Source organism: Sparus aurata, chromosome 21 (assembly GCF_900880675.1).
Source record: "Sparus aurata chromosome 21, fSpaAur1.1, whole genome shotgun sequence".
Classification (NCBI taxonomy): domain Eukaryota; kingdom Metazoa; phylum Chordata; class Actinopteri; order Spariformes; family Sparidae; genus Sparus; species Sparus aurata.
This window is the reverse complement of record NC_044207.1, coordinates 7,766,685-7,777,168: the sequence shown is the minus strand read 5'-3', so window position 1 is coordinate 7,777,168 and position 10,484 is coordinate 7,766,685. Positions and strand designations below refer to the sequence as shown.

At 43.4% G+C, this 10,484-nt stretch overlaps 1 protein-coding gene across 1 annotated transcript in view; it reads left to right on the top strand.

Annotated features, from left to right (window-relative positions):
* The first annotated feature begins 203 nt into the window (after positions 1-203).
* Positions 204-10,484, top strand: part of zswim5 (zinc finger, SWIM-type containing 5) — a 67,595-nt gene continuing 57,314 nt past the window's right edge. The window contains exon 1 of the mRNA XM_030402803.1: positions 204-837. Within this exon, the coding sequence (XP_030258663.1) occupies positions 312-837 (526 nt within the window). The 5' untranslated portion in view covers positions 204-311. The remainder of the gene's footprint in view (positions 838-10,484) is intronic.

Below are 10,484 nucleotides of genomic sequence, written 5' to 3'. Positions count from 1 at the left end.
GGTGAAAAAATGTAATTCAGATCAGTAGTCTAAATATTCACACGTGTGTAAACACCATCATCTCAATGGGGTTCTTGGTTGTGATACGTTGTTCAATTGTCAAGCCCATGAGAGTACAGCCAATTTTATTTTGAAAGTTGGGATCGGAAGTCTTGTCTGAGCTCCTGTGTGTTTTGACACTAGCTGCTGAGTGGCTTGTGTGTGTGTATGTGTGTGTGTATGCGTGAGTGTGTGTATGTGTGTGCGCCCGGCTTCCTGCTGCTGCTCGGTGTCCACACACCGTCCGTCTCGACAGTGTTGATCGGCTCGCCATGGCGGAAGGACGCAGAGAACATCCCCATCCTCTCCTCTCCTTACCACCGGCCAGCAAGCGACCCTGCCTGCGCCCTGCTCCCCGAGGTCCCGGCCCGGGGCCCGGCCACGGCAGCGGGTTGCCCAGCTCCCGGTATCGTTCCCCGGAGTCCCTTCTGGACTGCGCCGCGAAGGCAGTAGCGGAAAAGTGGGCCTTCGAGAGAGTAGAGGAGCGCTTCGAGCGGATCCCGGAGCCCGTCCAGCGCCGCATCGTCTACTGGTCTTTTCCCCGCAACGAGAAGGAGATATGCATGTACTCTTCGTTTCAGTGCCGAGTCGCCGGCGAGGAGGGTTCGTCGGCGGCTACCGGCGGGGCTGGGGGTGCTGGGTCCGGAGCTACAACAGCCGGCGGTGGCGGAGGTTCTGCCGCCGGTACGACGGCTACCGTGGGGGCAGCCGGAGCAGTGGGAACGGGGGACGGACTGCCTTTCCGCCGGGGTATCAGGCTGCTAGAGACCGGCTGTGTGGAAAACGTTTTACAAGTCGGTAAGTGGAATAACTCAGTGTAACCGAGGCGAAGCTCCGGGCTCAAACACTGCGGACCGTTTCCAAGTGTGTGTGCCGCTGCTGGAGCTTCACTGGGGATGATTGATGGAAGTTTTCCTGCTATCGTGGAAAGTATGCAAAGCGTCACTTTACTCAGAGAATGTATCCACACACGGGCCGGTGTGTGCTTTTTTTTTACTTTAGAAAAACATTTCCTGTCAAATTTCGACCTTTTTTTTTATCGGCCTCTCTGAAACGGGAAGCGGAGATAAGGTCGCCTGCTAGCTAAACGCTAGCCGACCAGCAGCTGTTAAAAAATTAAAGGGCTTCCTATTGTGGCTTCTCATTACTGTCGAGCTGGAGCGCTGGCGACTGCGTCTTTACCCCGTTCTGCCTTCACGTTGAAGCCTTTTTATTTGCTCTGTGTTGAGTTTTTTTTTCTTTCCTAAACTAGACGAGCCGTGTTTTTAGCACTTTCTATCAGCACTTTTCTTCCTCTCCGGGTCTCTCCGTCGACGGCCGTAGCTGGCTGGAGCTGTAACCCCGGCAGAGAGGCAGGGGGAGGCGCGGAGGAGGAGGGCTGACAGACGCGGATACAAAAGGAGCCAGCGTTTATAGCGCCGGGGCTTTATTTTTGTTTGTGCAAATTCCCCCGTTACAAAAGTCGGGTTTTTTTGTATTCCTCTCAACTCGCCATCGGTGGAGGGTGGCTTAGTCAAGGAACAAAGGCGGTTATTGGGTCTCTTATTATGATTAATCCAACGTTAATCCGGAAAAAAAAAAAATCCCCCCACAGTTTTCTGTTTATTTGCTGCCGCTGGTCGGGACTGGACAAAGAGCGCAGTCGCCACCAGCGTGGAAAATGCACGCTGCGAGTGTTTGTGTTGTGTATGTGTTTTTTCTTTTTTTTCGTTTTATTTAAAGTTAACCCATAAGTAGCTGTTCGTAACGTCGAAACTGGATTTTTTTTCGTACCCCGTACGTTAGCCCGCAAGCCCCTCTCTCGCTCTCTCTCCGTGGCTCGCAACACAAAAGGCTTCCAGTTGAAATGATCGATAAGCGTCTCGCATTTCCAGCGCTGCAGAGAGGCTGTTTCCAAACAAAGGGCCATTCCGCAAAGCTCCCATCTCCACTCACATTCTCATTAGCTGCATACCCCCGGCTCTGCACAGCCACAGAATGAGCGCAGACATCAGGGAAATTGATGAGATGAAACCGATGGGTAGTCAAACAAAAACAAAAAAAACAGCCTTTTATGGTTTCCGGGAGGATTTTTCTTAGGCCATATGGTGTGAGAGCCACTGGAGCTTGTCTGGGGTTTCATGTTGCTCCAAGGTATCTGGAGGAAGGGGGGGGGGGGGGGGGGGGGCTGCAAACTGTGGCTGCTGTGTTTCTCCATGCCTGCTGTATCTAATTGCAGCTTTTAAATGCTCATCGATTTCCACCCCATAACTAAATGAAATTTGAGTCTTATGAATATGAAAGTGATATTTGCTCTCGGGGAGATGTGTTGCCGTCTGGCCTGATAAAGTTTTTCTTTTTTTCTTTTTTTTTTTTTTTTTGCAAGTTTGAGTCTGTCTGAGAGAGTTGATGTGTTGGAACAGTTTCGTACAATCACTGGCGACGCTTTTTGTTTTTGGCTGATTGCCTCAAGGCTCCACGTTCATACCAAGAACTGCGAGGACTGTTTGTAAGCCGTAATTTTAGTGAAAGGTGCCTCAGCAGGTTAGAGTTGACGACCTGCTTTGAACACTTCCTGTCAACGCGAACACCTCAGCGGCTGAAGCCGTGTGCCTCAGCAGAACAGAACTCCATTAAAGAATTTGGAGTTTGGAGCACATAATGCCGAATATATATTCGGTAATAAAAGGAGCTGTATCTCTTTGGGTCCGAACTTCAGTTGAAATTTGAATGTTTGAAACAAAGCATACACCTGTGAGCAAACACTTCCAGTCTTACCTGCCTCGCCAGCGAATCATTTCCAATCTCCCCCCAAGGTCAGTCAAAGCAGGCAGGCACATGGTTTTGTCTTTCTGTCAACAAGACGGGCTAAATAGCTGTGTGACATCAAGATAAGATTAGGCTTTGCACACCATGGGAACCATTTACTGTGGAAGATTTACTGACTGGCTAAACAGGAGAACAATTGCTTAGTTTTTTTTTATTTTCACGACTGGATTTAGACAGGTTGGGCAACCGTCCATGTTCGTACACAATGCACTGATTAAGGATCGTGTTGCACACCTGTAAATGACGGTCTTAACATTGCTTTTCACCTGACATGTAATAATATAATAGCCTCTTAAAATAGTGACAAAACTTGTTTTTAAGGAGGGCTGCCTCACGTACTCTGTAATAGGAACATGCTGGCGAGCTGTTCAGAATGAGACGTGGCTGCGTGCTGACACATGCATGTTAAGGGTGCATGGTGTCAAATGTGGTCTCTCCTGTCTGGAGGACTGATTTTAAACTCTCGAACCACATGAAATGCATGTTGATTGTTTAGATAGAGCTCTAAGCTGCTTTCTGACATAGAAGCCAAACACTTCTTTTGGGTTAGTTTGCTTATAATCATGAATGGAGTCATCACCAATCCAGTGTGTGTCTTGCTTTAGGGGAGCTGGAACAGCTCCTTTCCAAATAGTGTCTTAGTTTCCTCCACCAAATTTGGGCAATTCTGGCACTCGTATAGTCATTCCTCTCACATTTGATTCAGTGTAATATCAGAATTACACAGCCATGATGCCATAAACAACCAGAAACACTAAAGCAAAGAGCTCACAAGCTAGGCTATCATGAGATATCAAATGCAATTTTTATTCCTTAAAGCTATCACAAGCTCAACAGGGGCTCCTGTTCCTATAAACTCATGCTTGTCTTTAGACTTGTTTTTTCCGCCACAGTTTCTCAGAATTGGTGTGCCTAGAGCCAGATCTGGAATTGCTTGTGTTTTTTCAGGTAATTACTAATGGGATCTGGTGCTAGAGAGAGGCGGGGGTGGATCTGTGATGTGCTCCTCCACTGTGCAGGACTTGACTAATTCAGCGTCTGGGTCATGGAAAGTTTATGAGCAGATTGAGAGTGTGTGAGGAGAGGAGGACAACTGTTGCCTGCTGTTTCCACAAAGAAAGACAAAGGTTTTAGCAACACAGAATCCAGTTTGTTAGAAATATGCACATCTCATTCACAGGAAGATATAGAATATGCACTGGACATGCCTCACTTGCTGTTCCGTACGGCTATAAAAGTGGGCCTGTGTGACGGCACCACCAGCAAGCTGAGTGCTGATGAAGTTGTTTTGGAAAATGAGAGTCATTTAAGTACAAACTGATAATGTTTACCATTCGAAGACATCTGTGTATGCATCATCAATTATAAAATGAGTCGACTGGTGTGTCCCTCAGATGCCCTCCACCCATGTACATTACGAGCAAAGTCCTTTCTCTGTCAGCCTCTTTTAACGGTAATACTGATGGATTGAAGGGACGTGAGCTCATCAACAACTCATCGGCCCATGTGTTTATAATAATCTACTCCTCGCTCCAAGTCATAATTAGAATAATCAAAGCTAAGCGTGCTTGTATTTGTAACCCCCCCATACACACACACGCACACATGTGCACCCAGAAGCCCCCTTGCCAGAGCCTTATAAAGTCCTCAGAGAGCGGGAGGAAGGGATATTAGAGGAGGGAGGGAAGGGGGGTTTCTTAAGCTTTGAGTCAAGCTTTGGGATTATTGGGTCATGCTTTGTTACCCAGCTGTAGAAAAACCCCTTGTTCACAGAAAGGGGGTGTGGGGGGCGGTGGGAGGGATCCGTGTGTGTATATGTGTGTGCACGGCCCCGTCTCCGCAACGTTACATAAAGCTGTAATGGGTCCCTGACGCCTTTTGAAGCACCGGTGACTCTGACAAAGCGAGGCAGCGAAGTTGAACAGGATTAAACTGTATGGGACAGTCAGTCAGTGGGCTGAAAACACTGTGAGGCTTCTTAACTCCAAACACTTCAGCTCCTGAAATGTCTTAAAGCTCCTAAAAGTGGTCCTTTAATTAGGTATCAAATATCAGTGCTGTCAAACTTCCAAAAGTTGGCGTATGAGAAGCCGGTCAGTTTTGTACTTTTTCTTAACTTGTTCTGTGATCAGATAGTTTGGGATTTTAATCCAAAATGTTCCAAATTTCGATGATTTTATTTAGGTTAAGTTCTTGTGTTTGTGTTTAGTGCTTCTTTTTTTAAATTCAAAGGAAGCTTTTGCTATCTGTATTTTTTAGGTATCAAAAAAATGTAAATTAAGTATCCAGAGTTTAAATAGAAACCCAGCACTGCTGCTTTAAGTAGCAGGAGGTGGCTGTTAGTGTTCAGAGTGTAAATCCAAAGTATATTAAAATGATGTTCTATATAAATGATGTCAAATATTATCCCTTGTGAATAACTTGGAAACAAGAAGCAATAGGAAGAGGCCAAGCAGATCATTTGATTAAATGTCCACCAGGACGGCGGCTTGTGATGATTTCTGTCAATTATGTTTTTGATGAATCGTTCAGTCTGTTAAATGTGGGGAAAATTATGTAAAAATAACAACTTGAGGTACCCATAGCCACCTTAACATTGTTTGGTTTCTATCAGCAGTGAGAAAACATCAAAGATCAGTTTGCAATGATAAAGAGAGAGAAAATAAGCTAACCAACACATTAAGAGGTTTAAAACACTGAATGTGCAGCTTTATATTTAGATTAAACAGTTATTTAAGAATATTTATTTTTTTTGGCAAAATTGATACTTTGTGATGTATTGTATTAGCTACATGTACTCTGTATTCCCTCCCACATTTTGAAGATTGTATTAGTGGTTTTTAACGTAGACGACATACCTTACCAACACAATAAATTCTGATAAAGTCTACATTAAAGTATGTAAAAGAACAGCTACTTGATCAGGTTGTTTCGCTTATTTCCCATCACGAACACAGGTTTTTAGTATTAATGGAGTCCCTATTTGCTGTCACTGTATAAACTCAGCGTTAGTTCTTGTATGATTTTCAGTTCTCAGTTTACTGAATGTGAGTGTGAGTGTACAGGAGGTGTGGGTGGTTGGTCTTGCCAGTATTTCCTCAGATGGAATTTCCTGGCAGAATGGCCGCGGGGTTCCTTGTTGTGGAAAAACTTGCGAGCCTCTGGTGTAAATCGGCTCATCGGTTGCTCAAGAGCATTGCGATAAAAGACAGAAGGAGGCGGTGAGTTCATCCTCACTTGCCTCATCTCCCATGGTTGTTCTTGACTCAATTCTCAGGACAGAGTCTTGTGACACAGATCAGTTTTTATCTGTCTATCGTCTCCCCGTTCTATAACTCTATCTGTCCTGTCATTCGGTCTCTATTTTCAATTCTAATATCTTCATCTGCTTTTCAGTATGCTTGACTCCACGTCTGCTTTCTGTCTTTCACGCTCTTTTATGTTCATCACATATTCTTCTTCTCTGTTCCTGTAACTTACATCAGTGAAAGATGACTCGTGCTTTAATCATATTCTGTCTGTAGGCTCCGGCTTAGTAAAGGGCTGTTAGTCAGCCAAGTTGGGATCTTGAGGTCTTTCCTTTCCCCCTGCGTCTCCTGCACTGGTCATGCGTGGGGCTGCTGCTGGTTGAGGAAGTGTTAGTGGTTTTGGCAGGGGGGCTGGGGGAAGCTGGAAAGAGTCAGTCATTAACTCTGTTGAGTTGACAACTAGACTCCGCGGCGTGCACCTCTACAGCGTTTACTCATGTTCTTCTAGGTAACCATGAGTAACTTCACAGGTCAGACGGACCCCCCGCATGACTTAGTGGATGGTATTATTTATATATGGTGGGAGAGAATAAATGTATATGTGCATGAGGGTTTCACTCATCCTGTGCAGTGTTTGTTCTTTAATCTAGAAACTTAATTTTATATGCATGTACACTCCTAATACTGTTAATATTATGTGAACTGTATACTTTCAGTAATACTGTTGACACCTTTTTAAAAAAAAAGTTATGTATCAGGCGTTTTTATTCAAATTGGAATTTGCTCTCATCAAGATTGAATTTTTGAGCTTTTGTTACCAATAGTTTTGTATTAACAATAGAGGATCGTTCAACTGAAATACAATTAGACAGCAACAGCTTTAGTAATTGGTTATAGAATGTAGTCATTTGTCGAAATAGCCAGAAACAGTTGAACAAAACCACCAATCTAAAGGCATCAACTGGGGCGCTTGGAAATTGTGATGGCCATTTTATATTCTAGACTAAGCATTTAATTGATAAATTGGAGTAATTATTGATGTATTTGTCATAAAGTATAAATTGAAAGGTGCAGCGTTAATATTCTTGACTGTTGACAATTTAAAGCTGCACATACTAATGTTTCTATAGTAAATGACTATAAAGTGCACCTGCTCAACTCCAAACTCCACTCCAAGTCCACTTGTCACAATGCTCCCACTGGCAGAAATGTTTAAATAATGCTGCTTTGAATTTCAGTTTTTCTGCTCGCGTCTCACTTCAAGTCGCATCTTATTTACGTGAATTTCCTAATTGTGCTTTTGTGTGTTTTAAGTGTTTCCAGTCATCCATTATGATGTTTTAGTGCGTAAGTGTAATCTAATTTCCGTTTCTTCTCGTTTTTGCTGGAAAGCCCTTAAAGCTTGAGGTGGAATAGTGCTTTATCAAACTGCTATTATTATTTAAATGCTCGTCATCACATTTAAATAAAGAAATGGTAAATTTTTTCCCTGTAAGTGTTTTAACCTTCACGGCAATATTGCAGCGGGATGCTAGAACATTAAATTGCAAAAGCACATCTTTTTTTCCCACCTTAAGTGCATTTGTTTTTATCTATTTATCCATGTATATGCACAGTAGAATCCATCCTGAGCCACAACTTTAGCCACTTAGCGCACACATGCACGTAGACACACACATACACACACTCACATGGCCTGCCTTCAACACTTCCCTAGCGCACAACACAGACAGACAATATTTAATCAGCGTAATTAATTCCATGCCCGCCACACTCGAAAAGAGAAAATCGGTAAAACAAATCGTCCCCGCACTCTTATTAGCTCTCTGAGAGGCTTGTGAAAGATGAGGCCATTAGGAAGATGCTCAGTTGTTGTATTCATCAAAGGGGAGAGGCACCTGTACACATGCGTGTGTGAGAGCGCATAAGGGCTGATTATATAAAATCATTAATCAGAGGTTGTTGTTTGAGGGCTTCCTGCTCCAGACAGCAAGGCGACCATCTGTATGTTGCATTTGAGACACAAAAAGCATGATGGAAGAGGAATAGGAAAGTGCTAATTCACAGATTCATCTTTTGTCTCAGTCTTGTTGCTAAGTGCTCTACACTTATCAGTATGAACAGTGGGTCCAGTGCTGTTATCTTGTTCACATTTCTTAGTGATTAACATCAAGTTCTGCCTGGTCCATCTGGCCACAGCTTAGTTTGTAAGACAGTTGATTGCTGAGTTTCTTTCCCAACTCGTCAAGTGCTGATGCTTGGGTTGGTGGTTGGCCTGGCCTACCGACCCAAAGCATCAGCATTTGACGACCTGTGAAACCCAAAGTATCAGTATTTAGGAATAGTTGGGAATGAGACTCGCAGTCAACTATCTTTGAACAATACATTGGCTTCATTTTTGTGTTTTTGAAGGAAGGGGAAGAGGAAGTGATCGGTTTGGGGGTTCCACAGACCACCAAGCCAGTCGTCAATAAAGACCGGCATGCAGCCATAGGCCGTAATGTTTCAAATTTTCGAAAAGGCTCGAGCCAGCTGCAATCATGTACACACAGAGGTTTGTGGGTATGTTCACAATAATGTGAAGACATTCCGCAAGCCTAATAGCCTCACTAAGCTTCATATAAACATGTTATATCATCCATCAGTGTCTGAATCTGTCATTGTCCACACCGTTTGATTTTGGAATCGGATGGTTGTTTTTACTTTCCAAAACCTAAAATCTGACTACCTCACGTAGCTTCTACCCCCACCACTGAGCGTGGCCACTTGAAACAGCTTGTTTGTTCCAAGAGTACTTGAGCTTTAAGTCTTTCTTCATCTTAGTTTTTGCAAGCTCCCGCTGTTCCCCTATCCAAACCTTTGAGTTAGAGAGCATCACTTCATTGCAGAAGAAAAAGCTCCCCTGGGAAAACAGAAATTTTAACCAGGAGCAAATGGAAAAGCTTTCATGATATGGGTATAGATATAATCAGCCCTGTCAAATCAAGTCAATTTTATTTATGTAGCCCAGTATCACAAAACACAATTTGCTTCTGAGAGCTTAACAGTCTGCACTGTGTTAATGAAACAATACAAAGTACCTAAATCGACATTGAATTAATGAAACACTGCCTATATTATAGTTTTTAAACCAAAATCCATTGAAATGGATGTATTACTTTCACAATACCTACTACTTCAAAATGCATCATACCTCCATTCTTGCTTTATCCTTCAGATGTTTTCAGCATTGTTCTAATTCTTTCCCTGTGTGTATTTCCTTCATGTGCTCTCTGTTTAAACCTGGCCTCAGGTGTTCCAGCCACATTTTTGCTGCGATTTTTCCAGCAATGCCATTTCAACTCCGGACTTGTTTGCAGCAGCAAGCAAAAATGGCATTCTTTGCCGTTGGTACAGTTTGCTCACTCTGTCCCTGAACAACAGCCCCCTTCTTTTAGTTGTATAACTGTACAACGTGTGTGTATAGAGGTTGTGTTGTATCTCTACATGTGAGAAGATAAAAACACACAGCAAACACGTTTTTACTACCCCTGTCCTGTTTTCATACCTCCCCATCCTGTGTATTGCTTTGTATGTTTTCCTCCACCTTTAGTGCTTTTACCTTGCGTAGTGGGTGTGCAATTATCAGCCAAGATCAATGGTGGCCTTGTCCTTTTAGCTTTTGAAGCCGGCAGTCTGCTGTATTCCGTTATTGCACTGTTCCACACCTGTCTTTTATTGGCTTTCTGTGTGTGTGTGTGCCTCCAAGTGTGTGTTTACTATGGTTGTTGTACACATTTGGCCCCTGTCCATGTCTCAGAGAAAGGCTGGACTTGAAAGAGACGGCTGAGGCTTGCAGACTGGACCATTATGTCCTCGTTTGGTTGTAATTGCCTAACAAATGTTGGGGAGAAAGGAGAGAAATGAACAGCCATGGAGGAGAAGGGGGTATTTGAAATGCAAAATAGACCCAAATCAAACCCTGTGCTGTGATCAGGTTGTTTGCCACATATACATGACAGTTCTATACTACTTTTTCATGTAATATAATCTCATACCTCATCCCACATGAGATTAAGTGAGGCATTTCCATAAAAATAAAAGCGATGCCTGTGGCATGGAAAACGACAGGAGGGGGAAATCCAGGATGATTCAAGTGGGGGAGGAAAGCAGTGACAGGTAGCATTGTTTAAAAGAAAACACAAAGGTAAATCTCTTGGGGGTAGACCTATTTGTGGAGTTGTTCATTTATTTGGACCCTTCACTAGTTACATGAGAGACAAAGTTATGTCTAGAACTTGAAGAAGTTTAGGCTTCAACAGTCTTGAGTAATTGAATACTCTTACCCCTGATTAAAACTTAAAGCCTCTCTTCATTTGATTGAGCCCAAATTTATTTTCCTTCATCCTT